Source organism: Hypomesus transpacificus, chromosome 2 (assembly GCF_021917145.1).
Source record: "Hypomesus transpacificus isolate Combined female chromosome 2, fHypTra1, whole genome shotgun sequence".
Taxonomy (NCBI): Eukaryota; Metazoa; Chordata; class Actinopteri; order Osmeriformes; family Osmeridae; genus Hypomesus; species Hypomesus transpacificus.
In genome coordinates this window covers 9,195,126-9,212,720 of record NC_061061.1, presented here as the reverse complement: position 1 = coordinate 9,212,720, position 17,595 = coordinate 9,195,126, and the positions used below count along the sequence as shown (strand labels likewise).

The following is a 17,595-nucleotide window of genomic DNA, read 5'->3' as shown; positions in this document are numbered from 1 at the left end:
CGTTTTGCATTAATAAAAGTTCCTATTGGTTTCAAGTGGTTATCAGCGCAAGCACTGATACAAATGTAAATGCTGTCAAAGTTAGCTATAGGACGGCGGGGGCTAACTGACAGAAGCTAAGAGGGAGTTGTTGAGTTTATAAATGAACTTCAATACCCACAATGCATCAATCTATTTACATGCAATACGCCACTATCAGGCGACCAAGAGTAACTGACATCACTACTAGAACAAGTGGATGGTTGGCTATTAAAAAACCTAATTAGAAACTAAGAAAATCTCTAAATGTGATACACCAGTTTTTACTTTGTATAGCCAAGACGTATAAGGGTTAATAATTATTGTGTCATTTTGACTTATTCACACTGTTCATAAGTAGCTATGTTCATTTTTAAAATTTCGCGCTGTACTTACCGCCAGACGATAGGTTTAGCAAGCTGGCTAGTTAAAGTTTGCTAGCTAACGAGCTAGCTCTACACTAACAAATGTTCAGTCAGACTGCAACGTAGCAGTTTACCCTCCAAGAAGTTTACTCCTCAAATAAAATGCAGGTGACAGATATAGGAACCAAAGAGGAGGGGAAAGTGTGGCATCGTAAACCAACACCAACTAGCAATGGGTGGGCTTGCTAAAATATGTATCTTTACGTGTGCTGTTGACACCTTGCTAGGTGGATAGTTAACCTTTGTTTTCAATCAAATCACTTACTTCCAGCTGTTTTGCAGAGTGTGAGGATGGCGACTACATTAAAACAATTTACATAGAGAAAGACATTACACAGTTACTTAAGATCATCAGGGATTGAAACTTAATGCATCATTATTTTGACTTTTTCAGGGTTATTGTTACAGTGATTCGCAGTGCATCTGCTTATCAATCAAAAACTGTGCGCTTTCTACATGTCGCCTTTGACACGACAGGGGAGTCATTTCTGGCTGGAGACCACCATGGGAACATATATGTGTTTGATATCACCAGAAACAGGTGATTTAACTTGGTTTCTCGGATATAAAGAATGTACTGTCTCTTACTGAACTGGTTAACTGCAACGATGCTGGCCTCTTTTATGTTCTCATATTTTTCCACCAGGTTTAGACTTGTTCAGAGAACTGGGCAAGCATGCACAGCATTGGCCTTCAACCTGCGCAGGACAACAGAATACTTGGTTGCTCTTGCAGATTACTCCATCAAGTGCTTTGACAAAGGTAGTAATATTGCTGAAACTTTACTGACTATTTATTGGTACTGGCTGGTGTGTTAAGATTTTTTTTATGAAACTCTGCTGATTCTCATTTCTGACATCTGTTATTTGTTCAATTCCGAAAATGGCTAGCACTGATTGTGAAGGGTGTGGTGTCTTGTCCCTGCCAGACACCATGCAGCTAGTGAGCTGGATGCGAGGCCACGAGGGGGCGGTGTCCCACCTGTCTGTCCACGGGTCTGGCCGCTACGCCATCACCACGTCGGCCGACGCTGCTCAACTCTGGGACCTAGACACCTTCCAGAGGAAGAGAAAGCTCAACGTCCGCCAGTCTGTGGCCATGCAGAGGGTGAGCTCCTTCACAGAAGGCTGGCCTGAAGACACAAGACAGTCACTTGAGTGAGATTTGGGGTCTCGCTTGGTGGAATGGAACGGTTCAAATAGTAATGCTGATGCTTGGCCTTGTGTGTGTTTGTTTGTGTGTGTTCAGGTGTTTTTCCTTCCTCTGAGTAACACCATTTTGAGCTGCTTCAGTGATGACTCCATCTTTGCCTGGGAGAGCGACACGCTGTCCTGTAAATACCAGCTGCCTGTCCCAGACCAGGGGCCCAGGCTCCACTACAAGGCCTTCTCTGTCACAAGGTGGGTCCGAGGTTCAGTTACAGGAGCCAAGATTTAACTCGTTTTTCGGGTGTATGTCTGTGTGTAAAACAAAGAAAAATTGTATATACATTTTTTTTATTAAAACTGGCTGTTTTAAAACATTGGTCATTATGATAAAATACAGATGTGTTTCAAAATGTAAATTGACATTTACCAAAGATCCACATTTACATATATTTATTACAAATATACCCGTTATTTTATTGTTGCAAAAATAGATTTAACTGATGCCCAGGTCACTTTGAACTTTTTGCACATCTCTCGGTTATGTCAATTCAAATGATATCTGAATATCTCTACTATACTGTGTGTGTGTGTGTGTGTGTGTGTGTGGACCTCTGGTGTGTGTTTGCAGTGACGGTAAGACTCTGGCTGCAGGGGGGCGGTCCAACCTCCTGCACCTGTGGTGTCTGGAGAGCAGGCAGCTCCTCAGGGTTGTCCAGATGCCCCCCAAGGTCCGCACCGTGAGACAGCTGGAGTTCCTCCATGACAGTTTGGATGGCGGCACCAGCCAGGTACTGGGCAGGATAAGGGGAACTTCTAGATCTTCTGATATGTGTGATAATGACGTTTGGAGAGATATCAGGAGATTACTCATTTTCTTGTGTCTCTTCACACTATACTGCTGTTGATTTACACCAAAACAGCATATGAGATACATTTCCCTTTTGGAAAGTCAAAATTAAGATAAAATATCATGCATATTGAAAATATGTCTGTAGACTAGGACGGTAAGAGCTTAGGTTTATGTTAAAGAAGAGATAAAGATGCACATACTAGTTGGTGTTATCATTTTTCATTTGCTTTCGTTTAGCATGTTCTGAGTATATTATTAATTGAATAGTGATCCCACTTTTATTATTATATAATTTATCATAGTTAACCTCCTTGCAAGCAAGAATTCCATTGTTCTTTCTATACAGTTATGCAAATTTATTTGACAACGAACTATCGAGCTAACTCATTGCGCCTGTTTGGTTGTGTTGTGGTGTTGCTCAGACCCTGGGTGTGTTGAGCCAGGACGGCATCATGCGCTTCATCAACACTCAGACATGCAAGCTCCTGTTTGACATCGGCTCCCACGAGAACGCCATCACCTCGGTGGCGCTCAGCCCCAGCGGGCGTAACGTGGTCGCTGTCATGGACGACGGCAGCCTGAACATCTACAGCGTTCAGGGCCTCACCCAGGACCTCAACAAGGTAGCCATTCCCAGGTTCTAAAAACCCCTCAGTACCTGCAGAATGCTGGCTTTTGTGTAACAAACAGTAGAACAACAACACAGTATCTTAATACATATCTGCCTTTATATGCCTTTATATACACACCTGCTTTCTGCCCCTCCCCAAGCCACCCCCACCCCTGGTGAAGGCTGTGATTGGAGGGGACAGTGAGGAACAGTCGGCTCTGTGGGTTAAGGTGAAGTCTGAGAAGGTCCAGAGACCAGCAAAGACATCGGGACGGAGGGTGCAGACCAGAGGGCTCAGACCTCCAGCTGTCTCCATGGCAGAAGACAAAGAGGTGAGGGATGTTGTTCCGCCACCTCAGCGCAGCTTTCTGCATCTGGGCACCGCAGTACCCCACATATTAGACAGATGGCAGTAGGATTCTATATACACCTGGCACATCCAATAGTTTTGATTTAAGAGATATCACAAAAACTATTAATAGGCCTAGTTTTAATAGAATTCCATTTTCAATCCGAACCTTAGTGAACTGGTTTGGTTTGGTTTTGTCCAGAACGACCTGCCCGACGGTTTGAACAAGAAAAGGCTGGTAGCTCTACTGAAGGCCTTTGGAGAGTATCCTGCCAAATACCGGTGAGTCACAGCCACAGAGACGTCACCGCCAACATGGACATGGGGAAGATTATCACGGTCGCTGACACGTACAGTTCCAATTTCCAATCACGGTTCCCCCGTTATTGGATCTTTTGTAAATTTGAGACTCACCCCCCCAACAGCATGTTTGTGTGGCGCTCTTTGCTGCGTCTGCCGGAGAACCACGCGGCCTTCAGCAGCCTGACGGACAAGGGCCTCCACCCAGCCTACGCCAGCCTGCAGGAGCGCTACCCCATCAAGAGCCACAAGCTGCAGCGAGGACTCCAGAGGTCTGTGCTGGACGGTTGATGCCAGGCTGGATCGGATCGAACCCGATTGCACTGTTGTGCATTTACATAGTGTCAGGCACGCGTTTGCCACCTCAAAACCGAGTGTCATCTTCTCCCTGATATGAAAGTCATTTGAATATTCGATTCGTGAAATCGTTGAATGTGTGTTTCACCCTCGGTCGTCGCCTGTCCTCTGTTTGCGCAGGGTCCTCTCTGCCCTGGCTCACTGGTCGGCCATCTTTGGTGAGACAGACTACCTTCCTCTGGTGGCCTTCCCCTTCGTCAAGCTCTTCCAGAATAATCCACTGGTTTGCTTCGAGGTGGTCGCCACCGTTATAGGTACATATAGCACATAAGTTGATATACTGACGTTCATATAGATTGAATGACTTGTGCATCCTACTGGAAAGCTGTTGTATTCTTTGCTGGGCTGTGTTCCATTCCATCGCTCCTACCCTGTACACCTACCCTGTCAGATTTGTTAAAAGCAGTCAAACTTCCTCGATTGAAACCCAGCCCAATGGCTATCACATAAAGAAAGTTTATGTCCTCTCCTTTGTTGCAGTGAACTGGTGCCAACATTGGTTTGAGTACTTCCCAAACCCGCCCTTAAACGTGCTGAGCATGGCCGAAAACGTCCTGGCACACCACGACAAGGAGCTCCTGCAGCACTTCATAGACTGTGGGGTGACCTCACAGGTACTGAACTGAACATCTTTTTAGATTTGACAGTGTCATTCTGTATATATATTTTAAGTCTTTTCTCCTGTCAATGATGAATGTGAACAACGCATGTTATGCATGGAAAGTAGCTTATTGGAGTTTGTGTTTATTGCGCAGTTATAATATAGAAAATAAAGTTGAAGCCAGCAGCATTACAGAGAGGATACGTAGATAACATTTTATATTTTTCCCATGTTCCATCTACTTCTCCCTGCCCCCACCTCCTCCACCCCCACACCAGCTGTACATATGGCCCCTGCTGGAGACCCTGTTCTCCGAGGTGCTCACACGAGACGAGTGGCTGCGCCTGTTTGACAACATGTTCTCCAACCACCCCTCTTTCCTGCTCATGGCCGCAGTGGCCTACGTCACCAGCTGCAGGGCACCCCTCCTCCTCTGCTCCCGCAAGGAGGACTTTGAGGTTGGACCCCGCCCCCTCCCCAGCCGTATTCATTTTAAAGACAAAGAAAAACATTAGGTCTGTCCCTCCTAACTCCTGTACTAACTTGACCCCTCCCCCCCCTCCAGTATTTCTTCCACCACCGTAACAACCTGGACCTGGTCTCCATGGTGAAGGAGGCGTACCGGCTAATGGACAGCACCCCGGCGGAGCTCCACCCCAGGGGCCTGCTGGCCGACGCAGAGCCCTTGACCCGGGGCCAGTACCCCGTTTTCAACAAGTACCCCTCCTGCGTGGTGGAGTACCAATCCCAGGAACGCCAGAGGATTCGGGAGCAGGAGCTGGACTACCTCAGGGAGAGGTGAGGACACTGGAGAAGCCATAAAGACGTCCGCCATTATTATTATTTTTTTTCAAAAACAAGTCAGGTGTGGCTGGTTAGCAATGAATATGTGTGAACCGGTCCAGTTTTTGCTCCCTGTTAGCCGACTGAAGTGCAGTATAAGTAGCTTCTTGCTGCATTGTTGTGTCGCTGTAGTTGACTATCTCCAGGTTTAAATAGTTTGTGTGTGCATGTGTGTGCGAATGCGTGCATATGTTTGTGTATACGTGTGTTCGTGTATGTGCTTGGGTGCATGTACGTGTGTGTGTGTGTGCGTGCAGGCAGGCGCTGCAGCAGCTGCGGGTGGAGACGGTGCGTCGGCGGGCGGAGGAGGAGGCGTGGTACAGCCAGCAGGAGCTGCTGCAGCAGGCTGAGGAGCAGCGCAGGAGGATCCTGGAGGAGGAGGAGGCCAGGCTCACCCTGCAGAGGACCAAGTCAGCACACACATGCACACACACGCAGACATGCACATACACACACACACGCAGACATGCACATACACACACATGCACACACACACAGGCAGAAATACACACACAAATGCAGACATACACACATACGCGTGCAGACATACACACGTAAATAAAACACAGCTATAGACATATTACTGTTGCACGATAAACAAGAAATGTTACCATGTCAAGATACAATTTACTAGCTGTGGTACTAAACTGGCTTTTAGAGATAAACAGGCTGTAGTACAGTAGTGGTAAAAGCTGACCTGTGTCTTTAAGACGAGCAGGACTGTGTGACATCACGCCCACATGCTGCTGGCGTGGGAGAGAACCGAGGGGCTGGAGAGACGCCGATTAGCACTGGCCACAGAGAGGTTCCAATTGAAAATAGCCGACTATTACATGGTCAAATTGCCCCCTTTTTCGTGAAATCATTAGTGTCCAGTACCTTGATACTTTCAATGGCAGCAGTATCCAAGTCCTAATGTTGGTATTGGGACAACCCCAGGACATATTTACACCCGTGCATGAAAGTGGATCTAAAATATGCTTATCTAAAATACTGTACACAAAAAAACACACTCACATATGTAAAAACAGATGTACGACACACACAAATGATGTACATACACAAGCCGCCGATATAGAAGCACAGATACAAAAAATACATAGAGAGGGACAGATTAGTCCAATTCTGATACGTGTGTGTGCAGGGTAGCAGCTATGAAGAGAGAGCTGAAGGTGAAAGAGCTGCAGCTGTTGGATGCTGCCAGGACGCGCTTCCTGAAACACACACAGGACCAGAGAACCAGCCAGCTGCACAGACTGGACCACGACATCCAGAGAAAGGTCTGGAAAGCCCTCTCACGCAACCTGCTGTTGACGCTCCCTCACTCTGCCCTAGCAGCAACGCTCTTATTGAGTTCTAGTGTGAAGAGTAAATGATTTCTGTGTGCGTGGGTGTTAGTGTGTGTTATACATTTGTGATGTTGTGTTTGTGTATGCATGCAGGTATTGTCTGCGGGGGTGTACTACCGAATATAACGTGTGTGTGTGTGTGTGTGTGCAGATGGACCTGCGGGACCAGGAGACTGCGGCGGCCGTGCAGGATCTGGAAGTGAGGCAGATGGAGCTGGAGGCTCAGAGGAAGCTGCTGGAACAGGTGGACCAGCCTGGAGAACACTGCTCCTGCACAGCTCCATCCATACAGCTTCTCAACGCAAAACTAAGCACATTTAGATCGGAGGGAGAGAAACACTCATTATAGTCTATCGTTCAGTCAGCGTGTACTGTTTACTTTTCAGTCAAGTTGTGTTGTATGGACTGTAATGTGAAGTGAATGGAGTGTCCTTGTCCTCCAGCGCCTGGCCAGGGAGCAGGAGCGTGTGAGCGAGGAGGTCAGGGTGGAGGTGGACACTAGGACCAGGAGGGCTGAGCTGGAGGCGGCTGCCCAGCAGCGGCTCCTGAGCCTAGACGATGACACAGAGCTGGGCCCGGCCACGAGAAGAGTGAGTCATGCTAACACACCCTGACACGGCCGAAACAGACGTGACAGAGCGCCTGCGTTCTCTCACCTCAAGGTGCACTGAGCTCCCAAAAACCTTGTATGCGTGTACACGCACCCATAACACTACACACATTCTCACACAATTCCTTCTCATTTGTACCTTTTTATTTTCATTCTAACCATTACAATCAATACTTCAAGCTGAAGTGAATTAAATGTTTTGTGTAAATGATCTACAAACCATATAGATACAGCTGAAAAATGGGGGGGGGGCATAAATACAAAATAAGAGAGACTCAGTATGAGAGCTCAACACAGCTCCCCTAATTATTGTTCACTCAGCCGTCTCCTCTAACTCCCCCCACCCCTCAGGTGCTGGAGGAGTCCCTGGCCGAGGCGGGCCAGCTGGGGGTGGACTCTGCCTGGCAGGGCCAGGTGGCGCAGCGCCTGGGGTGGGCAGAGGAGGAGCAGGGGAGGAGGTACGAGCGGTTGGCTAGGCTGCACAGGGAGGCCCGCGTCCGGGAGGAACAGCTCCTCCACACCCTGAGGGACACGGAGGGCAGGAAGGTAGGAGAGGAGGAGGGAGAGGGGATGGGGAAGGAGAAATACTGAGGGAAGACAGAAATGTCATCATCTCTTGAGCAAATATAAACCCAGTGTGTGCATGCCTGGCGTGCGTGCCTCAGTGGGAGGAGGTGGTGTGTTTGCAGGGCCAGCTGCAGCAGGACAGACAAGCGGGCTGCGTAGCCGAGGCTCAGAGGACACAGCAGCTCAGCCAGGACAGACTGGAGACACAGCAGCACCTGAACAACCTCCGGAGCAGCCAGCAACACACACTAGGTGCGTATACACTGTCTGTGTCACACACAATGAACACACAATTCACATTCTCTGGGCTCCCAAAAACCTTTTATGCGTGTACCCATGCCACAACACACATTCTCACACAATTCCTTCTCATTTGTACCTTTTATTTTCATTCTAACCATGACAATCAATACTTCAAGCTGAAGTGAATTAAATGTTTTGTGTAAATGATCTACAAACCATATAGATACAGCTGAAAAATGGGTGGGGGGGGGGCGTAATACAAAATAAGAGAGACTCAGAGTATGACAGCTCAACACAGCTCCCCTAATTATTGTTCACTCAGCCGTCTCCTCTAACTCCCCCCACCCCTCAGGTGCTGGAGGAGTCCCTGGCCGAGGCGGGCCAGCTGGGGGTGGACTCTGCCTGGCAGGGCCAGGTGGATGTTGGTAGATGTGGTGTATGGTAACTGACAGAGGTGTGTGTGTGTGTCAGACGGACAGAGGGAGAAGAGAGCGACGTCGCCCTGCTCCACCAGAGGGCTGCCTCCCAGACCAGAGATAGCTGCTGCAGCCTTCACCTCCGCCCTGGCCCCCGCCCAGATAGACGGCTCCCCCGTGTGTCTCAACAACCAGTCCGCCTCCGACGACTCCACCAGCTGTGAGTACGGATGCTTCGGCAAGATGCTTACAAACACACACAAAAACAAACAAATAAACTCAAAGGCTCACAGGTGTAATCTCCTTTGCTGACTCATTCCTTTTATTCTGTGTGTGTGTGTGTCAAGTTTCTCTGGACCGAGGCAGAGAACAGCTGGACACCAGGGAGAGGGAGATGATGCAGGACATCCTGGACCTGCGCCTCAAGCTGGCAGCCCGTGCCAAGAGGACGCTCTCGTCCGCCTCTCTGTCCCCCATCTCCTAATGACCACACACCCTCTGCACCACCCTCCCCCCTCCCCTGGCCGGAGCTGGGGACATTTCTATAGCTAGACTTGAAAGAGAGACTGTATGTTTTTGTGTTTTTTAAAGGAGACATGACTGGGAATGCATAGTCTCACTTTCAGCGTGGAGACCAACTCCCTCACAGCCCAGGTGTTCACTGTGGTGAAGCGAGAGGGGAAACCACAAATCAAAATTTCCAACCAGCTGTACTAACACCCAGATCCCACAAAATGGCAGTGCATTTGTTGAATCTCTCCTGTGTGCTTTTATTATGTATTCGTTTTTTTAAATATTGGATAAAAATGAATCAATAACATTGAGTCATGGATGATGTGTGAATGATTTTCTCACGTTTCAATTTCAAATCCTTACCAGTACCTACGGTAGAGAGGGGGAATTTTGGAGTGTTGCGGTGACGGATATCATGTATCTCCTCCTGGGTTTACAGGCAGCAGAACCTGTTCTCAGATGCACACACGTTACACCACTACAGCTGGACAAGAACGTACGAGGGCTGAGTGAATAGTCTCAACATGCATGCTCCCTTCCTCTCCTCCTTCAAGAAATCACTGATCTGGCATGCCTAGATTGGTAACAGCTGTGTAGGGCGGCATTCATCTATCCGCTCATGAGGAAAGGGGAGGTTCCATGTCGGAGACGGGGAAGGTTGGATGTTTAGTATTCATACAGGAGTTGGGAGGGCGGGAGTGGTGAGTGATGGCTGCACACTGACAGGTGACAGCCTATCAGGTGAACGGTTAGGTTTCACTGAGGGGATGTGACAGCCATGCTCACACCTGTCAATCACTGTCCGCTGCCCGGCCCCTCCTACACCCCTCCAGGTAGGGAGGTGTCAGAACAACTACCAAGCAATGCTTATCTCTCTTCAAAGCTCACATGTTCAAAACACGCTGTCGCCACCTGTCTGACACACTTCTACACACCTCAGCCGAAAGCTCCGGGGCACAGAAGGGGTGGTGACGGTTGGAGATGTGATGCGTGTGTGCGTGGCTGCTCCTCTCACAGGTGGAGAAACGGCAACATTGCCACTCTGGATCCTGCAGAACAACGGCCTGTCTATGCTGTCGTACCGGAGGTCCAAGCCTTTGGGTAAGGTGAGAGGGCGTCTCCTGGACATCAGGAGCCCCACCTCCCCGGTGGCCCTGCTAGATCTCAGCCACAACGAGAACATCCGTTTGGCCACCGATGCCCTCCTCGACCAAGGCCGGCAGGCCTACCAGGAAGTGCTGGCCAGAGAAGGAGAGGTGGACTTCCTGTCTTCTGAGGAGAAGCGGTACATTTTGGAGAGCGCCAGGGATCAGAGCTGCGGCGTTTGTGAAGCAGAGGAGGAAGGAGGAGATGGCGTAGGGTCGACACCCTCCGAGTTCTTGCAGTCTGATGACCAGAGCTGCTGCCCCCTTGTGTCTGAGAGGACCGTCCCCACACTGGAAGATAGCTGGCAGGCAAGATTTGACCACCACCTACAGGGCACACCCAGTGTGGAGGTCTGCTTCCAGTCAGACAGAGCTACCAGCATGAAAGACTTAGTCAGGGAGTTCATCAGCAAATCCACCAAGGTAGGAGGAATCAGAAGTATGCGTGTGTTTGGGTGTGTCTGCATAATCTTTCCACCACAAAAAATTGCATTAATAAAATGTTTGTGTGTGTCAGGAGGTTGCAATAGTTATGGACACCTTCACTGATGTGGAGGTGTTCTGTGACATTCTGGAAGCGATGAAGCGCGGCGTGTCGGTCCATCTCCTCCTGGACCATCTCAACGTGGCCCTGTTTGAGAACATGTGTGGGGATCTCCACATCAGTTGCACCCATCTTACTGTGAGCCACACTAAACAGACTTCATTGATACAACATTGTGCACTGGACGTGGTTGAAGATCATTTTCATAGCATTCCCAAACAGGCAGTGCTTTCTAGCTATCGCTAGTGCTTTAGCTCATGTGGATTCTCAGAAAGTCTCTGTTCTTCCCGCAGAATATGTCTGTTCGCAGTGTGCGAGGGGAGACCTACTGTTCAAAGTCTGGCAGGATAGTGACTGGTCAGATCAAAGAGAAGTTCATCATCTTAGACAGCATCGAGGTGCTGGCTGGATCATACAGGTATGTCTGCTGCCACATACCTTGGAAAAGGAATGACTGGCCCCCAGTAATATTAACAATGATAGGTATTTGATTTATGTAATGGAATAAGTATTTAACTTGGTACTATGGTAGCATATTTTTGGCTTTTGTAAAAATGATGATCAGTTACAATGGTAACAATGCTCGTTTACCGGTTTACCTTGTTTGTCTGCCTTTTAAAACTGATATCCTCTTTTTCCTGGTACCTCCTCTTGCAGTTTCACCTGGCTTTCCTGGCAGGTCCACAGGAACCTGGCTGCCTTCTTCAAGGGCAGTGCAGTCCAACCCTTCCACCAGGAATTCACACGACTCTACGCTTGTTCCCAACCTATACCAGGTCTCCATGTTATCGGTCAGTCAAAACTTCCTCTATCTGTCCTCCATCTCCAAGAGAAACAACCAACGTCTACATTCACTCAAACCGACCTTACCCAGCTGGAACAAGCAGCTCCCCCAGCCCAGCCCAGCCCCCACCTTCCCCAGCCAGACGTCCAGCCAGCTTCCCTGGGCCTGGGGAACCAGCGGGTGTACATGGCCCCCCAAGGGCTCCAATGGATGCCCCAGAGGCACAGCAACATCAACAGGCCCATGGCGCACCAGAGAGTTTTCTCTCGTGATCTCAGTGCTGGATACTTACCCTGGCATTTCCCAAACAGCAATGCCAGACCTCTAGGAGGGACAGTGGGCTTGATATATAGGCACCATCTGCTCATGACCAATCTGTGGTTCACACATAAGTCATCTGAATAACTCCATAGTGACTGGGCAAAATTTCACTTAGATTCACATATATGAATGTCGTCGAAAAATCTGCCTTTTGTCAACTTGTGTTTTCTGCAGAGATTTTCTGAGGCCTTTCCGAAATGACCATCAGTTCCTTTGACATTTTATACAAAACTTTAATGGTTAATGTATGTAGGAGATTGCAAGAGATTGGACAGGATTCACATTTATGCTTTTCCTGTTTGTACTGTAATTTGTTCACCAGGTCATTGTGATACAGAAAAAATATTAGACTGTTATACAGCACTGCATAGCACAAAGGAAAAACATACAAAAGAGTAGAACTGTAAGCAGTGGAAAGACCCCTTAACTGGAACTGCAGAACTGTTCAGTCAGCACTGTATGGGGAATTACAATTAGGACAACTGGTTCAACCATTTGGCAGGTAATGACTTATGCAAATGCTCAGATGTTTTGGGGTGTTAGACTATTCAGTAGAAAACTAGTTTGATATGTTTTGACCAACGTCAGGAGCAACAAAAACAATTACATAATGTGCATGATTATACCAGAGCATTGACAATTTGTTCAAAATAATGAGAAATTACTTTTATGATGTGCACAAGTGACAAGATGACGTGGAGGTTCACTGCTTCAACTCAATGTCTGAGGTTGACAATCAACATCCTTAATCATGGAGCGCTGAGATTTATTTAAAACTGCATAACACTTACGCACCACTGCACTTCCTATTATAGGGTTGGCTGGGCACCTCTATTCCCCTGTAAACTCACTCACTGGTATACTTTTATGTATAAAGCCATTCTGTGTTTTAATACTTTTTGAAGCATACACACGTCGTCTGCAGCAAGTTATCCTGTCAACTGTCGTTTCAGCTTTTGACCTGCCAGTTTTGACTGGCCAACAACCATTTCAGAATTGGATTTGGTAAAAGGGCTTCTATGTACTGCTCTATTAGCTTGGAACTTCTTCCAAATTAGTTTTAAACTGGAGGAACTTTTCCAGATTAGCGTTTTTTTATAATTTATGAAGGATTTTGAAGTTATTCCTTGACCTGTAAATGTTTTAATATTTGTTTTATAATTTGCCAATGATTTTATAGTCCAGGGACTATGTTATTATTTGACTAGATTCCTTGTTCTTTTTCATGTTGTAATGGTGTAATGACTTGGTGCTGTGTATTTTGGCCAGGACGCTCTGGAAAGAGATATTGAGAGTATATCTCAATGAGCCCTTCCTGGTTGAATAAATAAAATCAATCATGAAAAAGGTAATAATCAACGGCTATTGACTTTTATGTATTTTCAGAAATACTGTATTGGTGAAAGACCAAAACATGTCATACGTCACATACAAAGTCAAGTCCACATAATGGAAGTGATATTATGTACCCAGACGCTCCCATGTTACCCCGCTCTTAATCTCCCTCCACTGGCTTCCCATCACGGCCCATATCAGATTCAAGACTCTGGTACTGACCTTCCAAGTGGTGAACAGGACTGCACCCGACTACATCAAGTCTCTCCTCCAGCCTTCCACCCCCACCCGCCACCTACGGTCTTCTTCTGACAACCGTCTGGTGGTCCCACCGCTCAAGAGCGCCCGGTCCCAACACAAGCGCTTCTCCTGTCTGGCCCCCCAATGGTGGAATCAGCTCCCCACCTCCACCAAAACACAGACTATCTCCCCACCTTCAAGAAAAGGCTCAAGACAGACTTGTTCCGGGAGTACAACAGCACTTAGGAATGCTTGGCTGGACCTGATGTTAGTTTCCTCCAGGTTCACAATGACTCTTATTGAGAGACTTGTTGCTCTTGTTGTTTTAACGGATTTAAACCTTTGTACTCGCTGTGAAATATTTTACTGTTGATTGTTCTTCTACAGGTACCCTTTTGCACTTTTTGGGTTTCATGTTATTTAATTGTAACTTGTTTAACTACATGCTCTAATGGTTATTCCCTTTGGCACTTATTTGGTTTTTCACAATGTGTGCTTGATGTTCTGACTGTTTGCAATGTTTGGGGCTACCTCGTTATGATCAGTGACCTATGCTCTTTTGTAAAGCTCTCTCTTGGACGTCGCTTTGGATAAAAGCGTCTGCTAAATGCGTAAACGTTATATTCACTACATTTTTAAATGCTTCACAGAACGTCTACATTGTAGACGAGACAAAAGTACAATTGTGTGACACAAAATGTTATGTGCAATCACATTTAAAGATGACTCAGGGCTTTCTCTTTATTCATGTCTGTTTCAAGTTGGTGACATTTCCGGATCACACTGCAACGTCCAGACATGGTAGGCTTCAGGAAGCTGCGGCCTGCATCTGAGTGACCCTGCCAGTAATTCTAGATAATATAGTGTTGCAAAAATGCCAGCCAAATGTTCTTAAAAGGGCTACAATGCAGAGCAGGGTACAAATGTCATTTGTTCTGTTGCAAACCAATGATATTTAACTCCCAGGTATGAGTTTTTACAATACTGGTTTAGCAGTTGACCTTCCATCTGGCATATTGAAGTCCCATTGTGTTGGCTTGAGAGGTATGCAAAACATATATTTTTCGAAAAAAAAATGTCAAGTTTCTGATACACTTTCAGTCTTTTCTGTGGTCAGTTTTCCTCCATCTGGACCCAGCAGTCCAGTCTGCAGCAGCCTGTTCCACCACCTGTCTTCAAAGTTCTTCAAACTAATGTTGTCTAGACTCTCCCCATCCTGGTTTTCCTCTCGCATCTTCTCTGGGACCAGATCCTCTCCCATCACCTGCAGGCAAAGCATGGAGGCCATTTATGGCCTGAACTCCCCCAGCACAGTGGTAAAGCACACACAAGAACACAAAATGCCGCTAAGTTTTGTCTCAATTTCTGACCTCAGTGACGAGCTGTAAAGTCCTCTCTGTTGGATGCAGGTGCTGCAGTGCCTCTTCTGTCCTCTGGAGGGCTTTCTCACTGCTCTGCAGCACGAAGGACGACTGCTGGTTCCTCAAGATCCTCAGGAGCAGCCTAAACACGCGCACACGCACACACACACACTTTGAGCAAGAAAAGCTTCCTTGTCTTTGTCCTTGTCGAAGACAATGTCTGCCAACATGTGGGAGGTAGGAGATGTGGTTCACGTCTATCAGAGTATGCATTTACCCTGCTCTAAGCAAACACATGCAGGCCTTCAGCCAGACACTGTCTCTGTCCTCCCTCTCTGGTGCTGTAGGGTACAACCGAATCACTTGCTGCTGCCCTATCATGTCCAGTGTATTTTCCTGTGACAGAAAGCTCAAGCCTGGGGCCTGAGAACTCAGTGACTCCAACTGGCTGATGTAGCAGTCCGCGAGAGCAGTCCAGTGCCACTGATTGTAGGGGTGGAGACAGCAGAGCAGCTGAAGAGCAATTATCTTGTTTCCAAGGTCTCTGCAATACTGGTAGATGTTCACCTTCAGAAGTAGGATGCATGTCAGGTGACACGTGTTTGTGGCTTCTTTACTCTGCAAGGGGTAACACAGGTCAATTTGAGATTATTTAAGAGACCAATGAGTTACACAACTGGAAAATTCCTTGCTTATCACAATTGTTCTTACCAGTTGCTCTACAGTCTCTAGTGCCTGTTCCATATGTCCAATGTGAGACAGGCATCGCGCCATGGCCTCCAACACATCTCGTTTGATGGTTAGATTACCCTCTGGTACCAATGCAAGGCAGCTGGTGTAGTCGTTTAACGCTTTCTAAAAAACAAACAGAAAAGATAGTGGAATGACAGTAAAATCAGTATGGCAACAAAGCCAATGATGCAAAGTCACTTTACTATAGAGATTTTATATATTTAAAAAAATATTTTAGGTCCTTTGTCTATATCTGTTGTATATAGCATTTTCCCATGTCTGCGTGTACCACTGAGACTGCGAGGCACTGAATTTCGTTGTGCAGTTATTAGCAATGACAATTAAAGGTATTGATTGACTGATTGAATTAGCCATTAGCTACTGTACCTGGTAGTTTCCTTTCCTAAACTCCAAATCAGCCCGAAATTTGAACACTTTTTGCCTGTCCAACAAGTCATCTGTATCAGTAGCATCTGTCTCACAAAACCACTGGGGGGGAGGAACACAAAACTGATCGTTAAACGTTATATAAATATTTTGCTAGACTTCCAGCATTCAATCATTTGGTGTATTCGACTTCATGCAGCACCGGCGGCGCCTGCAGGCAGCTGCCTTGAAGCTGAGACTGCTATTGGCTGCTTCGTCAGCCGGGCTGCAGGCGGTTACAGGCGACGCCGGCGCTGCATGAAGTCGAATGCACCTATGACTCAGTGTTTTGATATAGCAAGTTAAGGTAAAAGTATTAGCAGAAAGAGACAGCTAGATAGCTGGCCCTGGTTAAGGTAAAAGTGTTAGCAGAGAGAGACAGCTAGATAGCTGGCCCTGGTGTTTCTAGATTCATACCTCTGCCGCACAGAACTTTGCCTTGTAGGAAGAAAGAGGAACAGTGGCTTTGTCTCTTGCTTCTTCGAACATTGAATCGTCAAAGGTACTCCCAAATATATCCATTTTGCTGTATGAAAAACTATATTATATCCCAGCCAGCTGCCCTAAACCATAGAGTTATACTAATGTGTTGATTTTAGATGTGTACCATTTCTGCATTACGATAGCACACAAAAGGGTTGTAAACGTTAGTTCCGGATAAACCTACGTTCCGGTCTTAGACGAGAGGTTTCAGAATGTTTACAAATGACGACCAATGCATGAATGTATTTTAATCGAAATGCACTTTATTTTGTCCTCAAACAAGTATAAAATATAAATTTTGTCTAACCAAAGATTCAGACTTAAGAAATGCATTGTACAAAGTCTATCTCATGGGATAAAGCTGATTCCAATAGTGTTTTTCAAAGCTCCACAGTAACATATCTCCGTGGTTTATATTTCAAAGTTTGCAACCATCTTTCACGTTTTCCTCAAATCTTGACACAATTAAGAAACTTAACATTGTGACAAAATATTTTCTGAAACAAAGTCTTTACTATAAATAAATAAAGCTGAGAAAAGAAATGCATTATCCAATCTGTAGTTAGAACTCCAATTAAATAGAGAGGGAAAAGTAACTGTGCAGTCTGTAATGTTTGAAGTTCTGGTCAGACACATTCTTAAAAGTCATTTTTGTATTCAACTTCGGCTCACTACTAAAGAATTCCTTGTAAATACAGAACAATTGCAAAAATTGCAAAGAGGACAGTACTTCTACATACTTGTATAAGACAATTGTAACTTCTATAGACACATTTGATCTACTGTACAGGAGTAACTTGTATACATAGGCTGGGTTGCACCAACAAGGATTAACTCTTAAATTGAGTTTAAACCAGGTTTGTATTTTTATCCAGTTGCACCAAACTTTAAACCTAGTTTAACCTTGGTTAACAATTAATCCTGGGTAAATCTAACCCTTTGACAATCTCTGTTTAATTTCCATTTAAATCTAGATTAAATTTAAATCTGTTGCACCAGTCCTTTTAAACCTAGTCTAAACCTGG

The 17,595-nt window shown here is 46.3% G+C and overlaps 3 protein-coding genes across 3 annotated transcripts; 2 read left to right on the top strand and 1 right to left on the bottom strand.

The window, feature by feature from the left end:
- Positions 1-209: 209 nt before the first annotated feature.
- tbc1d31 (TBC1 domain family, member 31) lies at positions 210-9,522 on the top strand. The gene is made up of 22 exons (XM_047027982.1): positions 210-619; positions 838-984; positions 1,090-1,205; positions 1,372-1,550; positions 1,692-1,843; positions 2,220-2,379; positions 2,864-3,064; positions 3,213-3,383; positions 3,603-3,682; positions 3,826-3,972; positions 4,178-4,311; positions 4,538-4,671; positions 4,937-5,116; positions 5,224-5,456; positions 5,759-5,911; positions 6,646-6,781; positions 7,002-7,094; positions 7,294-7,440; positions 7,812-8,006; positions 8,126-8,279; positions 8,742-8,906; positions 9,034-9,522. Exons 1-22 carry the CDS (start codon positions 546-548, stop codon positions 9,168-9,170), a joined length of 3,288 nt encoding a protein of 1,095 aa, XP_046883938.1. The 5' UTR covers positions 210-545; the 3' UTR covers positions 9,171-9,522.
- A 333-nt stretch (positions 9,523-9,855) lies between these two features.
- Positions 9,856-12,077, top strand: LOC124476259 (protein FAM83A). The gene is made up of 4 exons (XM_047033237.1): positions 9,856-10,767; positions 10,862-11,026; positions 11,182-11,306; positions 11,546-12,077. The coding sequence occupies exons 1-4, from the start codon at positions 10,186-10,188 to the stop codon at positions 12,075-12,077; spliced, it is 1,404 nt and encodes a 467-aa protein (XP_046889193.1). The 5' UTR covers positions 9,856-10,185.
- Positions 12,078-14,286: 2,209 nt separating this feature from the next.
- Positions 14,287-16,705, bottom strand: zgc:101716 (uncharacterized protein LOC492784 homolog). The gene is made up of 6 exons (XM_047036348.1): positions 16,505-16,705; positions 16,049-16,150; positions 15,641-15,784; positions 15,207-15,547; positions 14,939-15,071; positions 14,287-14,832 (listed from the first exon to the last, which is right to left on the bottom strand). Exons 1-6 carry the CDS (start codon positions 16,607-16,609, stop codon positions 14,647-14,649), a joined length of 1,011 nt encoding a protein of 336 aa, XP_046892304.1. The 5' UTR covers positions 16,610-16,705; the 3' UTR covers positions 14,287-14,646.
- Between the last annotated feature and the right edge of the window lie 890 nt (positions 16,706-17,595).